Source organism: Pseudochaenichthys georgianus, chromosome 11, assembly GCF_902827115.2.
Source record: "Pseudochaenichthys georgianus chromosome 11, fPseGeo1.2, whole genome shotgun sequence".
Lineage (NCBI taxonomy): Eukaryota > Metazoa > Chordata > Actinopteri > Perciformes > Channichthyidae > Pseudochaenichthys > Pseudochaenichthys georgianus.
In genome coordinates this window covers 20,729,670-20,747,284 of record NC_047513.1, presented here as the reverse complement: position 1 = coordinate 20,747,284, position 17,615 = coordinate 20,729,670, and the positions used below count along the sequence as shown (strand labels likewise).

The window sequence follows — 17,615 nt, the reverse complement described above, 5'->3', positions numbered from 1 at the left end:
CATTAATTGCAAAACAAATTCTGTGCATTCCTGCATTTACAAATATAGAACAATAGTGTATGAGTGAGTAAATAAACGTTAACTCAGTTTTTAAGTAGGCTCCAATTGCAATTTCCTTAAGGATTCCATTGTAATGCTATACTTCAGTACAATTGAGATAAAAACATATAGGCCTAGTAGCCTACTGTTTAGTGCTCTACATTTATTTGAGAGCTACATTGCAGGTTCTTTTTCAAGTAAAATATTAAATTAGACAGCAATGATGCATAATAAATATTGTGTACACATACACATATATACCGCTTACATTTACATTGGGCTTACATTACAAGTACTTCCTTTTGATACTAGTACGTTTTTGTACAACACGTGAACATGCTACCATTACTTTATAGTTATTGCAGACCTGTGGTACAGACAAAAATATACAAAATATCTTCATTTCGTTGTCAGCATTGACAGCTAGAGGGCGATCTAATGCAACTATATTCATCCTGCACCGTTGCAATAAGGGGATGATCATTTAATGTGTATTGTTGTAATACATACCTCAGAAGAATAGGGTATGACCGTATGACATGCAATACTTAACATAGCCTTTTCTGGGATTTTTTACAACATATAAAAGGGAAATATTGTGCTTTGAACTTCACTAAATGTAGTTTAGTTTCATTTCAGATAACACTTTTCATAGCATTCCTGTCCAGTGGTAGAATGTAAGTACAATTACCTCTGCCTTCAGTTTCAGAGGTGGTGCATCCTGGTTCAAGTCATCCTGACTTAAAGGGACAATTTAATATAGCAGAGCCATTGTTAATGTGATTAGTTACAGCTGTGGTTTTCCTGCTAAGCCAAAATGCCTGCTGTGAAAAAGGCCTATAAAGAAAAATGTATTTGTCCCACTTTAAGAAGTTGTTATAGGAAAGTGAGGCGGATGTCTGTCAAGCTCCATTTATGTTCACCCACACATTACTGAGGGGGGGTGTAATTAGGCAAAGTATGTTAAAGCACCTGTGTGTGTGTGTGTGTGTGTGTGTGTGTGTGTGTGTGTGTGTGTGTGTGTGTGTGTGTGTGTGTGTGTGCGCGCGCGCGTGTGTGTGTGCGTGCGTGCGTGTACTTGTAAAGGGCCTTAACGGGGAGACACTACAGGTGAACAGGGTAAACAACTTAAGTAATAAATATTACCACATATCTTCCCTAGTAGGTGACTTACATAAGAGACCATTTTTATGTCATGTTCAGATATGCAGATGTGACATAATTTAATGCTAACTATTGGTTAATTTAGGAGAAATATACAGAAGCAAATGGATAAATTTGGTATAATAAAGACCTTAATGTATCATAAGAACTTAGTTATTGAAGCAAAATATTGACCAGTGCATGAAAACACTTTTTTGTCTGTTTCAGTTTTCTGCAAAAACAGTAAAGTAGTTATATTTATTATAAACTGTATTATTCTGTAAAATAAATACAGCTCAGAGGCGGATCAGACAAAGTTGTGTGTGTGCGTTTTGGCAGCAACACAAACATTTTCTGATGCTTGTGCTAAATCCCTATCATCTGCATGCCACACAATTTCAATCTCACTGCATTGCATGGTAATTAACAATCTCTCATCGAAAGTCAAATTCATTAACTCAGCTCTTTGAATAGCTCCTGCTCTTCTCGCCCTGATTCTGCTGTGGCTGGCAGCTCCGTGTTGAATGTGTCCCGAGGATCGCAGGAACTCCGCTGATGTCAGCCAGGGACATCTCTGTTTAATACTGTTTCTATAGACGTATTCTAATGATGTAGGGGTTGACTGTTAACAGGTGTACTTTACTATCTTTAAAGACTTATTTGTATTAGCGTATTAGGACTTTTTGTCATCATCATGCCTAATCCATTTTTGTAATGTGAACCTTTTTTTGTTTATTTTTATTTCTGTTTGATTACAGTGTGTTGCATTTACTGTATCCATCCATGATTATTTGTTTTATTCTGGGTCGCTGTGTGTTATTAAAGGTGCTATAGATATTAAAATACTTGTATACTGTAGCTTAAACACACATTTATCTGCAGGTCCAGAACAGAAGCACAAACACACATACATTATTGTTACAGCACAGTGAAAACCCAATGTAAACTCTAATAGTTGTAAAAGGCATGAAAATACAGTTGCAGTGGTCACACATTTCAGTCCAAACATGTCTGTCCAATTATGAGCTGTTTTACTGCATGGGTTTAACCAAAAATATTCTGATATCTCTCCTAATCTGGACACTTAAAATCTGCTAACAAATGTTCCCTTTCTGAAATAAAACTCAAGTTAAATGAATGGAGGTAATTTTACTTAAAACACACACACACACACACACACACACACACACACACACACACACACACACACACACACACACACACACACACACACACACACACACACACACACACACACACACACACACACACACACACACACACACACACTCACACGCAAACATTCCTCATCAATCATCTCTTTTAAATCAAACATTTTTCAGCTTCAACTTCATTCTTTCAAAGCTCATCCTGTTTCATCCGGACCCTCACTTCTCATGGAGGATGTTGCCATGGAGACAAAACCATACCCTCCCCTCTGTCCCCGGGATGCACCAGTATGACCAATGATTTCCTCTGAGTCAGTCACACACACCTGCACTACACCTCATTCTGACAGGACATGCCTCACATGGGAAGTAGCCGGTCTCACACATACTCAGAGCAATCTTGTGGTGTGTGTGTGTGTGTGTGTGTGTGTGTGTGTGTGTGTGTGTGTGTGTGTGTGTGTGTGTGTGTGTGTGTGTGTGTGTGTGTGTGTGTGTGTGTGTGTGTGTGTTTACTTCCAGACTGTCTGATGGGTAATGGAAGTCCTGTGAGATTACACATCTGTGTCAAGGACACCTGCAGCAAACATAATTCTCACCAGCCCTTCTGAGACGGTGCAAGTGTGAATCACTGTCTCTCTCCTATTCACCATCACTCTCTTCTCTTCTCCTCTACGACCCCACCTCTCCAGAAATAGCCCCCTGCATGAGTCAGGATCCCAGCCCACCCTAAACTCCCTCATCCATATCCTTTTAACGGGAGGTGAAACTATTTAGAGGTGCATTAAAGGAGGTTGAAAAAAGGTAACAGAGAGCATAAAGAAGAGTGACTGCAATGAAAAGAACATCAGTACGATGCAGAAGCATGAGTTATTCCATTGGGGCAGAGTGAAAGCGCAGATTTATAAAAAAGGAAAAGGGGGGGGGGTGAAATAATGTAATGGAGAGAGAGATATGTAAGTGTGAATCCTTAACAAAGGTGTCACTCCTTAAGGAATTTATATATTGCAGTTAACCGTGTACACACACACACACACACACACACACACACACACACACACACACACACACACACACACACACACACACACACACACACACACACACACACACACACACACACACACACACACACACACACACACACACACACACACACACACACACAGATACTGTTCCTGTCCACTGGTAGTTTTCTCTTTTTCGAAAGCACAACAATCTCCTCTACCATTGCAGCGAGCAGGAGAAGTCCTTTTGTACAAATGTTTTCATTTTGTCATCTTCTCTCCTTTTTTACTTTTTCACCTCGATGGATTTAACAGAGACACAGAATAGAAGAACTATTTAAAATACAAAAGTGATTCCCCCATAAACACCAACACGTACCCAACATGAAAAGACATTTTATAAGACTTGAATGCATGCGATAAAATAAGATTAGAAATTGACCGAAGGTTAATACAATTGATCAAGAAATTCAGAAGATTAATCAATAATGAAAATGATTAATCAATCACTGTTTCCAAGTTAAAGAATTAACTCTCAGCTTTAAGATATTCCATTTTTGTGGCTTGTAAAATCATAGTTATTCCCAAAAAAATCACTTAAAGGACGAAAAGTCTAATACTATCCTCTTGTATATGATGTGTTATACTAGGTGTTTGACAGAAAGCCATGCATATCACCACTGTACCATCCTTGAAAAACACAATTTCTTGAGCTTTGACACTTTTAAGTGCTTTACTTATAAATGTTTACATGGACTGGCCCCCCCTCCCTTAGGGGAACTCATCCACAAAAAACACACTGGACGCTGCACTAGGTCAGAAACCAGAGGAGGCTGTGAATTCCACCATAGACGGACCACTTTTGGATAAAATGTCCTTTCCATTAAAGGCAGCTCATTGTGGAATAGCCTCCCAACTGAGATACAGGATTGTCAAAGATCAACTCAAAGAATGGTTGAGAAACAAATCACCGCTAAATGCACTTTAATACAGGGGTATCCTCTTGCACTTTATGTAGCTCTTCTCTTGCACTTATTGCTGCTATATTGTATTACCATGTCATAAATACTTGTGTATGCTGCTCTTGCTCTTTTGCACTTTTTGCATATCATGTATTTTGTTTTTGCTATGTTTGCAAAATGTAATTTTTTAAAAATGTTTTATGTGAGGGACTGCGGATGGAAATGAGCTCAAAGCTAAATCGAGCACTGTTACGCTTGACATATTTTAATGTTTTAAGTGTTCATTACTGTGCATTGTCCCTGCCAAATAAACAATTAAATAAATAAATAAAATGTAGGGCACATGCATCTAGAACAGTGCATTTATTCATTTATAAAAAGCGTATGTGCACACTGAGATAACTTTAATTGTCGATGTATAATGTTATATTTATAGATTGCTAGGTTTTACAATGTGGATCCTGTATGTACTTGACTATTTGGCTGGTGGTTATCTTCACCTGCAGATTCACTTAAACAATGGCTGCATGCTCCAAATTAAGCTCTCTAACAGCCATGGTCATGTGTCTTTATCTCTCACACCATATAGGACACTCACACTCACACACACACACACACACACACACACACACACACACACACACACACACACACACACACACACACACACACACACACACACACACACACACACACACACACACACACACACACACACACACACACACACACACACACACACACACACACACACACACACACACACACACACCGGGGGACAATCCACTTTTATTAAGGCTTTTTGCTCTATGGCACAGCAGAATTTGTCTTTCCTGAACCTTATTATATTACCTCGTACCAGGTGTTCAATTCAAAACACACTGCACACGCTTCTTTGCATTTATAACAATAAAACAACTCAATTTACAACAATTAATAACGATCTCTCTCTGTCTCTCCCTTAGTGCAAAAAACATTAATTTTGCTATAATTGGAGAGGTTAGTTTCTTTATTATTGACAAATGCACTATAATTCATATTCCATACATCTGTATTTAGATCTGTTTTACAGTAATTATTAGTGTGATACGCTCTAGCTCTAGGACATGTTTGTTGATTGTTGTGTTTGTACCTGCCCAGGAACTGCAGATATATAATAGTAGCCTATGTTGTACAAGGTGGCACTCTCTCTCTCTCTCTCTCTCTCTCTCTCTCTCTCCTCTCTCTCTCTCTCTCTATCTCTCTCTCTCTCTCTCTCTCTCTCTCTCTCTCTCTCTCTCTCTCTCTCTCCACCTTTCCTCTGTAAAGGAGCAGTCCGGCAGTCTCTCTCTCTCTCACCGCCCTTTGCCCAACCTCAAGATTTTGAGCCGTGACGTATTTACTGACAGGGACACGCGAGTTTTCACACCGGTGCTCCATCTGCTTGCGAGGGCGAGTATTTGGGGGAGATATACTGCGCCTCGCTCTTGAGACGCTCTCACCGTTTTCTTTCCGTTATCACCCGGACCTGTCAACAAGCATACATGCCGCTCGGTCCACCGCAGGACTCTCCACCGGCTCTCTGACCTGCAGGACTGTGCACACACAAGTCGTGTGGAAGTTTTTTGGACACGTTTTCCAACATAAAAAGTGAGATTGTGCCAAAAGATGTTGGATCGTTGTAACAAAACTCTTCTACCTTTGTTCTTTGGATGCCTGTCTTGTCTTGTGGGGACATCTGTTGTAAATGCAGACGGTAAGTTAATATTTTATTACTTTTTAATAGAAAAATAAAATTATTACATATTGTTTTATACGTGTGACGACAAACCATGACTTCATTACACATTACAATTGTATTCCCACTCATAATAATGAGTTTTTATGGCAATATCCAGATAGTTTCCAACATAAAAGTTAGATTATGGTGCAGCAGCAGCAATAACCGTTACTTATAATTGGCACATGCCCAAGTTTTATCAGTATTTTCCCTCTCAGCATTAGCAATAATGTCCAAATAGTTAGATTTAAGATGTTAAATATAAAATTACATTTCTTTGTGATCCTGAAAACCAGCTAATGATGTGACAATGAGGTGATGATTATGCTCCTGTGATGCAGTAAAGTAACCACATCTGTAGCCAATACACATACATAAATCAAACTTTATGAAGCACATTTTCATGTTATGTCTCCAAAATATAGTTTCTATTATGTTGTGAAATGAATTTGGAGCAATCATGTCATGGGATGATATGCTGAAAGCTTAATTACCAAAGCAATGTCTTGATTATTTACTATAGTGGTATTCAATGCAAATCTGCGTCATTGCACACATAATTAAGCTATATATTTCAATATAATTGTCTAAATCCATACGTGTGTGTTGCTGCCTCAAAGTATCCTTTCACATGAAATAAAACAGACAACCTGCTTTACTTTGAGCAACCTCAACAATGTATGCCCAATAAATGTAAGCCCAACATTGTGCAATATAATAATAACAATTATATTAATAGATAATTCAGCATTAGTTCTTTATTGCTTTACAATAAAGCAAATGAGACATAGAATGAACATTAAAAATGAATGGGGAATAGGATGGAAAATAAAACACACTTGGGAATAATAGTTACATTTAAGATACAAAAATAAAGCAAGATCAAATAAGATGAAATAGAAAACTGAAAAAAGTTGGAAAATAAAACTGATTGAATAATAACAATTAGTTTTTTTAATCCAAATTAGCAGCATGCACATACACACAAAAGAACGGAACAACAAAAGCTCTATAGTCTCTTCTACTCTGTTTTAAACATTTTATATTGGGATAAATATTGAATATATAAGGTTTATCATATTGTATAAGAAGTTTTAGAGGTTTTTCTTCCTGCTTTTCTCTCCTCAGGTCGAGTGTTCGTGTTGGACCTGAGGAACTCCTCCGGCCTGCAGGGCTTCAGAGATGCCGAGGGGGCTTGTGCCGCCCGACATGCCCGCCTGGCCTCAGCAGAGGAGCTGCATCACGCCGTGGAGGAGTGCTTCTTCTCCCCGTGCACCCGTGGGTGGCTCTACGCAGGCACAGTAGGGTAAGAAAATAAGTTTGTGCCTGAGGGACTTCATTGTTTCAAGGGACATGTAGGGAGGCTTGAGATTTCTCAAGGTGTCAAAGGTCATATTGCTGTGTGCGCTCTTGTGTGTGTTTGTGCGGCGGTTGAAGGAACAGATGAAAGAGAGAGGAAGCAAAGGCAGCAGCGGCAGTTAAGAGAGAGTGGGAAGATAGAAGAAGAGAGTGACACATTTCAGGAGGGAAAGAGAAAAAGGGAGAGAGGAAGAGCGGGAGAAAGACTCCTCTGTTCCTTCCTGGTGAGGGAGGGAATTCTGAGCCGGGGTGTCATGTCGACAACTGCCTCCATTTACACCTCTCATCTCCACGGTAACATGACAGCACCCAAAGACAGAAGCAGACAGACAGGCAGTGAGACAGACCGGGAGTATAGGAAGACACACTGTTAGTTTATAGTGAGGTGATTGACAGTATGTTTATGCTGTTCTCTTGTGGTGATGAGAGGATTCATGATTGGTCTGTGGGGTTGATTTCAGGTGATTTCAGGTACATGGTGCTGACGTTACCAAGATGGTGGTGGGTTGATTGTGTTGTGTTCAAAAACTGCCTTGGATTCTTCGATGTATTGGCAGAGGACTAACCTACTTCAAGCCCCCAATTGATTGTTAAACACAATTTCTAGGACCACATTTCCAAATAAGGGAGAAAAAACAACATGACCGAAAGGAGAAAGAACAACATGAGTAAAAAGTAAAGTCTCTGTTTCCGAATGGCCATTGTGAAGCTCAAACTGGGTGGCTCAGGCGAAGGCCATCTTGGTACCTTCCCCATTGTCTAACTCCTGGATAAAACAAAAATGGGCATCATTGGTGGAGTTGAGGCGGGCCAAGTGGACACAGAGAGCTAGTGGCTAACATCCTGAGAAGGCACCCACCTGTCATTCAAAGCGACAACGCCCAAATAATGCTTATACTGAACCCTTAGTATATTATAACGGTACAAATCACCCAAATATTCATGAATAGGGAAATAAGCTCTTATACTTTGACACCAATACTTTATGACAATTCTGTGTAAAGTCGGGCTTTTAACATGGCCGTATATAGAGATTTACTCCCTTTTAGAGCAAGCCTCATGTGGTCATTCAATGATGACCTGCAGTTTTGTGCACTTCCTCAAATACGTCATTGCTTTGTAATGACCCACATAAAAATGTAGCTTAGTCTCACTTATCAATATTTGCAATTGTTAAAATGTAATGTGTCCAGGATTATAATTTCTAAGATTTTGTATTCAAATTAGTTTGGACAGGATACTCATATTTATAGTATCATCCCATGGCTACTCAAAGTGCCTTTTCAAGTGCCTAAAGAAACAGAAAATGGGCTGAATTAGGTATTGCAACCTATTGATGGGTCCAAATTGGGTCCAAGAATGACAAATGTCTTGTCGGAGGAAAAGCTGACACACTTGTTAGATGTGCCAAGAGCAAGGACTGTCTCAGGTAAGACAGCTTTTATGTGCGCAGCTCCACTTGCTTGGAACAATCTTCAGCAAGAATTGAAACTGAGCAATCTCATTCCTCTGCATGTTTTTAAAGCTAGGGTAAATGAAATGCTTGCCGATACAATGGGCACTTGTAAATGTCTATAACTATGTATCCTGTAAATATAATGTATAATGTTTTATGTTTCATGTGGAACCTATATGCTGCAGGTCTCCCTTGAAAAAGAGATCTATGATCTCAATGGGACCAATCTGGTTAAATAAAGGTTTGAAATGAAATGAAAAAATGTATTCTTCCGTTACACTCCGTGCTCTCTTGGTGTTGGCCAATGGACATTAGCTTTCACACCCTCTTACCATGTTTCACAGTGTATCACCCATCTATTGTTGTCTGTCTAAGCCGAGGGTATCCTTTTAACCCAGACCTTCTTCTCTCTCTGTCTTGATCTTGTGACCCACCCCAAATCTCAATCAAATTTTTTGGATGAATTCATGCGCCAAGACCATGGTGGTGCACATATATGAGCACATAACATTTCATCAGCTCCTTGGATGTACCCTTTTTTTTTCTCACTTGCCTCTTATGGCTTCCACAAGTAACGCTGTGGTGTTAGTGCCAGTAAACCTGTAGTCCTTGAATTTTTTAGGTCTATTGCATAATACAAAATGCTTCTCAGATGGACTCCCCTACCTTAACGTCTTCCTCTTACCTGTCAATCACAAATCTACTTCCCGGCAACCAAACACAAAATACCAGCCGATATCTGAGTTTTCCCTTTAAATACATTAAATTACCCTAAATTGCATTTGGCTGACACTTTTATCCAAAGCGACCTTTGTTGTTAAAGGGGCCCTTTTGTTGTGGTTTTTTACTTTCCTGTAGTGTTATAGGTCTTTGAGCATGTTAATGTTCAATCAATCAATGTTTATTTATATAGCCCAATATCACAAATGTCACATTTGTCTCAGTGGACTTCACAGTTTGTACAGAATATCAGTATGACAATACGACACCCTCTGTCCTTAGACCCTCACATCGTACAAGGAAAAACTTCCAAAAAAGGAAAAACCCCACAGTTTAAAGGGGAAAATGGGAGAAACCTCAGGGAGAGCAACAGAGGAGGGATCCCTCTCCCAGGACGGACAGACGTGCAATAGATGCCGTGTGTAAATCAAAAAGATAATACATTTACAACTTAGGTAGACCAAATGTTTTAAAATCTGGAAAGGCTCAAATCCTAACATTCTCTTCAAAGACGTTATTGAACATCATATCTGAAACCGGAAAATTAGCATAATACGGCCCCTTTATCTATGATAATACACATACAAAAAGAAGCCTGGAGCAAGTTAATGTTAAAACAGTCTGTTTTTTGTCTCTCTCTAAATGTTTTCTTGGCGATTTCTGTCTTGCTGCCCGTTTCTCTCTCTGATTTTTGTCCTTATAAGCTCAAGTTAGCATGGCACAAGCATGCAGCATGACTCACACCACTTCTCACAAACTCACTGCTCTGCCAGTCAAATTCTTTCCAATTACTGACGCTTTGATTAACTTAATTACTGCAAACACCCACCCAAACCCACACAAGTATCCCTTTAATGATGCTTGATTAGTAATATCACCATGCAATATTATATGAAAAGTGTAATAAGTCTAACTTTTAATGATGTTTCGGAACTTTGAATTTACTTTCCACATGACGGTGATATGGGAACTAAATTTGATCCGTCTGGAAAGTAAGAGTCAGTCTTATCTGGTGCTTTTGGATGACAAATAGGCTAATGATGCTATAAACGTTAACGTGGCAACAAAAATAGACTATTTACTCAGCATTTTTTTGCCACTACATTTTGTAGGCATTACTAATTTTGTCTGGTGAATGTGTTAAGTCGCTAATGTTGTGATTGTGCTATTTGAATTTGGGTGTAACTGAAGGCTCCTACATGGGAACATCTATTAATGACCATAGTGTGATAATATTGTGCCAGAGGCTACAGCTGCTGATACTGCAGCATGTCCGAGCCATGATGTGTGTTTCTGGACACTGATGTCATTCTGTAATAATATTTGAATAAGCAACAAAGAGCAGCACGTATATCTGTTTGCGCATGTCGTCAGATTACCCATATATAAACCGAAGCTGCAGCTTTACGTGTGATACTGATCCGTGTGCAGAGATCTCACTTAAATGTTATCAGTGGTGTAATGTTATAATAATATATGACATTATACGACTGATAATACTGCACATTTGTCAGTAAGCAGCATGTAACTGTTGTAGCTGCTTAGGGGGAGGCTAGTTTGAACTACTTTTTGCTAAAGGTATTTCATCTAGTGGTTCCCAACCTGTGGGTCAGTGCCATTCAGTGAAAGAAAAAGAAAACAGTTATGATACATTATGCTGCCTAATACTTAAAACGTATTAAAGAAATCAATAATCTGACACAAAATATTGATTTTAAATTATTTTCTGTTACTTTACCTGGTCCTCCAGAGTCTACCATCAGAATTGTATCTAGCAGTTCTCTGCTATAGGGAAATAACAGACTGGTGTATTCTGTAATTGACCAATCAGATCAGAGTATTGAGCAACGCTGTCTAAAAATGTATTGCTCTTATTTAATGCGATGTTAATCTAAAAAATGCTTCCATCCTTATTTAAATGCTTGGCTGTTCGGCTATATGCACCCATATCAAATTGGAATTAATGAGTGTTTTTATCTCCATCTATCTAGGATGACGGTGTGTAACGTTGTGGGCAGTACACTGAAAGCAGTGGATGTGAGAACAGAAAACGCCACCGAGGACTCTGAAAACCTGGACGCCTTCTGTATCAAAGACAGGGGTCAGTAAACACACCATACACACACATCATTTGTATTTGTGTGGGTGTATGTGGATCTTTCCTGAGATATTTACTGAGGTGTGAAAGAGTGTGTGTTCCTGCGTTCCATCTTCTACTTTCAACACTCTCCATTCTTCCAGTGTGTGTGTGTGTGTGTGTGTGTGTGTGTGTGTGTGTGTGTGTGTGTTTGCCAGTTCTATGTTTCAACTCAAATCTGTCGTCAAATACCAAACTTTTTGCCTCCTCGTGAATATCTGAGTGTGTGAAGGTATTACTTGATCCATGAATGTACGTAAGGCCAGACATAGCATTTCACACACTGGCCTGGATTTAAGAGGGGGGGGGGCAGTCAGTCGTTAGTTTTGGATCAGACTATTTGTTGGCATTACCTAGAGGTCTCTAGTCCTTCCTCATAAGCAGTAGAGCTCCTGTGGCTGTTGATACACAACACACACACTCTGCTGTGAGGAAAAATGGACAGTACAGATCAAAACTGATTTACAGGCAACATTGTGCTTATATCGTTATAGTTATGATAAGAAGTATAAAGTGATATATTAGCCCAATTCTAAAATGAAGATGTTAAAATGTCCACTTCAGGGCGCTTTAAAGATAACAATAAATAAAATAAAAAATGTAACAGGGCATTATTTTACATTTGGAAAAACACGAAATAGAATAACAGAAATAACAAAAAGAAAATAAACGTTTTGTTTTGTCAAGAACATGTTAATATTTTTCAGATTAACTGTGTTGCCTTTTTATAATTACCATACAGAATAAGACCAGAGTCAAGACAATACACAGCCTTTGTCTCTTCCCAGTGGCATTGTTTGTGGTTTTGTTTGTCAAAATTACATCCACATTTACCACAAAGCTCTTGCTTACCGCCCCTTGCGTCATTCTAATCTCTTTCTGTTTACAAGTTGGATAGTCATGCTCTAAAACTGGATAATAATTACCATGAGTCATGTTTCATTAACCGTGCTGTTTAATCCTGAATATGGACTTTTTGTGTGTTGATTTGTTTTTGTTGTTGACAGATGTGCCGTGTGGTGACCCTCCATCCTTTCCTAACGCTCATCTCCAGGAGCACTCTGGGTATGAGATGGGAGACGAGCTGCTGTACAAATGTTTGCCCGGTCATGTCATGCCCAGTGGACGCAGAGCGTTCAGTCTGCTGTGCGACAGCTGTGGAGAGTGGTACGGATTAGTGGAGATTTGTGTCAAAGGTAAGAAGGTGTTTAAACAGTTTATGTTGCAGGAGCGGGAAATAAATAGAAAGAGGCAGAAAACAGAAAGCCCCCCTTTTGTTCGTTTTCTTCAAAGCTTTGACAGAGACGTACAGGAGAGCACTCTGAGGTCTACCTTCTCACTTCTTGCTTGTTAGCTCCCAGTGTTGTGAGGTGATCGGGCGGTGACTCCGAGCTTTTTTTGGAAAATAGACTCTCAGTTGTGAGTTGGAAATGGCTGCGATGACACCTCAGTGTGACATGCCATCGTGTGTCCCGGTTTTAGGGGAAGAAGAAGAAGGGCAAGAGTTGTCCATGAAAGCAAAAGGCCAGGCTTGTGTCCATAGTTAGCTCACACAGTCGTTGTCATGTTTGTGCGCTACAGCAGGAGTTCCTAAACAGTCCTAAAATAGTGTCACGGTGATCGAATGTTTTCAATACCACCGTGACAGATTGAAATGAAATTGCAGGTTTAACAAGATAAGATATTTTTATGAAAAATATAAATATAAAAAGGCTAGTATACTAAGAGAGTGACTGTAGTAAACACTTACAATAATACAACTCTTACATTTGTGAAAACAATACTCTGAGACTGCCTCACTTTAAAAAAAAAAAACTAAATAATGTGTCTTATTTTGGCTGCTGTCCATCTTGACAAATGCAATCTATTAAACATTTTCAAGGAGTCTTTTATTCTCCTTGAGATTAAACAAATAAACATTATATTTGATGTAGACTCGTCACCTGATCAAGTGTTTCATTATGTTTCTGCAGATGAGACTGAAAGTCACGTAGACTATGAGGACAAGTTTCCAGATTCCTATGGAGAGGCAGAGCACCATAGCGAGAGGCCAGAGGAGGCTCAGGGTCCGGTGTACGAGGAGGTGCACGGAGCTGAATACCCACAAGGGGAAAGGCGTCAGGTTCAACAAGAGACGAGCTTCAATGTCGAAGTAGAGGAGGAGCATCAAGACCAACATGGAGTGCCTGAAGTGGAAGAGGAGGTCATCGATACAACATTTGTGGTAGTAGGAGAGGAGAAAACTACAGAAGCACCTGTGTCTCTTCTCTCCCAGAAACACCTCTTCTGGTTCCCCTCTGAGGCCTTCCAGGATGAGGGACGTCCCGCCTCCACCAATCCAGTCACACAGACCACACAGAGAGCTTCAGGCGCCCAATCAGAGGAGAGCAAAGAGCAGGACAGCCAAGAAACGCACCACCACCAGCGTCCAGTTGATGTTGACGACCATGGTCACGACGACCATGACGACCTGGACAACCATGATGACGGTGAACAGAGTCACCGGGAGGAAGACGACGGAGATGATCATGTGAAGCATTATATTCCAGCTAAGGTTGATGACCAGGACAGACGGGACCGGCACAAAGATACAGACGACCATTATGACATGGGTGAACACGAAGACGACCGGGATCGTGTTCGTTACGGAGGTCAAGAGTACGACGATACTTACGATGAACATGAAAGCTACGAAGAGCATGAAGATGTGACTGACGATCGAGAACGTCCTGACGAATCTAAAGAACATCCTGACCCCGATGAAAGTGATGACCGTGAGGAGCCTTATAATCCTGAGGAGGAAGATATTGATCGTAACACTGACCACGATGACCACGATGACCACGATGCCCACGATGACCATGAATCCGACGACCATGAACACGATGTCCACGACCACGATGACCATGAACCCGACGACCATGAACACGATGTCCACGACTACAATGACCATGAACACGATGACCATAACCACGATGACCATGAGAGCCACGAAGATGACAATGACAGTCACCAGCGTGTGATCTTTTCCCAAGAGACGGATATAAAACAGAATGTTACAGCAGAAGAAGAAGCCCCCACAGACGACACCTGGCTGGACGGCTACCCTGTCGTCCTGGAGGAAACAGAGAAAGGGGACTCCACACCAGAAAGGGTTAGACCAGAGGATACAGCAAGGGGGACAGTTGTGAGGACAACTGACAGACCTAATGAGGTGGAAGTTGGTAGACCCGTCCCTTACACCAGCCTACCAGAAGTACCTGTGTCTTCCACAACAGAGCCTGCTTTAGCTCAAGGTGGAGAGGACGAAATGTTGACAGGCTTCATCCCCACCGCTGCTCCCTCACAGCCCTCCGACTCCCCCTCACACTCAGACACCTTGGACTACGACACCCAACAGGCAGCTCCCACCCACTCCTGGCAGGACGACCTCTCTCAGCACCCCTTCCTGGATCATGGCCCAGTTCCCCCGATGCAGGACAGCGACAGCGGAGTTACAGAAGAGCACACTGTACACATCCTTCCAGGGGAGACCGGCGAGAGAGGTGAGGTGGAGGGAGAGTTGGGGGAGGCAATCTGTACCGGTGAGAACTGCCCTCCGAGCTCCTCCAGCCAAGGTCCCACTGTTGCCGCCATAATCGTGGCGGTTTGCGCTATCGCCACGGCGATGATCGTTGGGGTGTGGTGCTACTGCCACAAACAGAAGAAGAGCTCAATGTACGAGATGAACGGGAAGGGCCATAGTCAGAGCAGACAGGGCCAACAGATAGAGATGCAGCAAAAAGTGTAAGGGCGACCAATGATGGAGGGCAGAGACATTTGGGAGGGAGGGAAAAATTCAGAGAAATTTAAGAGGAAACCACAGCCCTTCATCTTGCTAGAAACTCATCAATAACTGAAGATTTTGGATAGGTATGAAGAGATGGGCCCTGTTTGAAGAGCAAAATGTGGTTAAAAGAAAAATTGAGCAAAGCAGTAAGAACTGATGTTTAACACAGTGAAACAAGATAGTTTTTAAGGATTTTTACCTATCTATGATGTACCTACCCACTATTTTCAAATCTCTGATATCTAGCTGGATAAGTGGAGAGGGGCTGGACTCAACTCCAGGAACTGAAAAAGGATATTATAAGGGAATAACCATGTAGGAAAAACACAAGAAGGCATGCCTGCCCGCCTGAATATATGAACTGAGACTTCAGCCTCTTGGACATTGTGGTTAAAGATTCTCTGTGTTCAATTTGTGTTGACTTCTTTGATGTTTATTGCTTATTCAGTTGTGTGTTTCCTGATTTTTCCAAATCCCAATCTCTCTCTGATTGCCTGAGAACTGTGTTGGAAAAAATAACAACTTTATTCCACTTGTTATTCAACGGCAAGAGCGCTGAAGACTTGGGCAGGTTGTCCCAAATGTAGACAAGGTTATTTTGTTATCAGTAAGAACAAAAAGGAGGATGATAGTTAAAAATATGAGAGGGTCGAGTGAGCGGTATGGAGGGAAAGGTGTGAGAAAGAAGGATGGCAGGTGAAACATTTTAAGATCTTCCTGCCTGTGTTGGTTTTGACAAGGGGCTGCTGAAGGATGAACAGCAGCAGGCCATCCAGACTTCAGAGTTATCCCCATGGTGTGTGTGTGTGTGTGTGTGTGTGTGTGTGTGTGTGTGTGTGTGTGTGTGTGTGTGTGTGTGTGTGTGTGTGTGTGTGTGTGTGTGTGTGTGTGTGTGTGTGTGTGTGTGTGTGTGTGTGTGTGTGTGTGTGTGTCTCAGGTGCATGCAATCTGCCAATCAGCGGTACGTCGTGTTTGCTGACGGCAAAACAGAGATAAAACATCATGGTGCCTCCATGGTAACATTTCATTTTCTTTAAGAACAAGTGTATAGGATTTAGTGACATCTAATGCTGAGGTTGAAGATTGCAACTAAATATCCCTCTGTTCACCCTTCCCATTTCCAAGAAAGTTGGAGAACTTCAAGTGAAAGGCACTCTCTAGAGCTGGAATTTGGTTTGTCCCTTCTAGGCTACTGTAGAAACATGATGGTGCAACTTGGCAGATTGCGAGGTACGGCTCACTATCTCGGAGGGAACAAGCCCCCAGGAAGTGCGCCGGCCGTTAAAGCAAATGTTCGCAGCGGTTCGCAGCGGCTGAACAGTGGTACTACACTGCTGTATTTTCTGTGATGTCAATTTGGCTGCAATAGACTTTTTCTCATTGATTTTCACATTGGAAAAGAGACATCTGTAAATTACTGAACCTTTTATTTTAGCTAAATAAACTACCCAGTACTACAGAGTATACTTTCAGGGCCCTTATATAAATCATGAGGGTCTAAAAGTAGTAAAATGCGCTAAATCCGATCCAGTGTTATTTTCTCATTCATTTGACTGAGCGGATAACAGAGTAAAGAGGCGGGGCTTAGGGTGGAAACTCAAGTGCGCATGCTCTATGGGCCTAAGTGCCAGGACGATGCGGCGACTCTTTTAATTTACCCTTGCTCCATTTTTGGCTTCATGTGCATATCATTTTATGCACATGAACTCACTGTTCCTTTTAAGGTTAGTAGCCTACACTTTCTGACGGTTTTGTGAAAATGTGTACATTTGTTGAGTATATGTAGGTAGCAGTGGCGAACCGTGTCTATCATAACTGGACCTTCTGACCCCCCCCCTCCGCGACATTATAATGTCCGTCTTTTCACTGAATTGTCGTCTTGGAAAGGGTACTCACAACAATTCCGCAACAACTTCATCTTCACCTGTTGCACTTGTCATTTCAACGTTAAAAACAATAAAACGGCGTGAATTGCTTCGTCGCATTCATTCTAGATCCTCTGTCTCGAGCCAGTTAACTAGCGGGCCTTCTAGAATAC

At 41.1% G+C, this 17,615-nt stretch overlaps 1 protein-coding gene across 1 annotated transcript; it reads left to right on the top strand.

Moving 5' to 3' along the window:
• Window positions 1-5,797: 5,797 nt before the first annotated feature.
• On the top strand, window positions 5,798-16,334 carry susd5 (sushi domain containing 5). Its single transcript, XM_034095063.2, has 5 exons — window positions 5,798-6,052; window positions 7,205-7,382; window positions 11,603-11,712; window positions 12,756-12,944; window positions 13,722-16,334. Exons 1-5 carry the CDS (start codon window positions 5,965-5,967, stop codon window positions 15,536-15,538), a joined length of 2,382 nt encoding a protein of 793 aa, XP_033950954.1. The 5' UTR covers window positions 5,798-5,964; the 3' UTR covers window positions 15,539-16,334.
• The last annotated feature ends 1,281 nt before the right edge of the window (window positions 16,335-17,615 follow it).

Coding starts and splice junctions, on each gene's coding strand:
- susd5 (XM_034095063.2), top strand. CDS start 5,965: ATGTTGGATCGTTGTAACAAAACTCTTCTACCTTTGTTCTTTGGATGC. Junction 7,383..11,602: donor CTCTACGCAGGCACAGTAGG/GTAAGAAAATAA, acceptor CCATCTATCTAG/GATGACGGTGTGTAACGTTG. Junction 11,713..12,755: donor CTTCTGTATCAAAGACAGGG/GTCAGTAAACAC, acceptor TGTTGTTGACAG/ATGTGCCGTGTGGTGACCCT.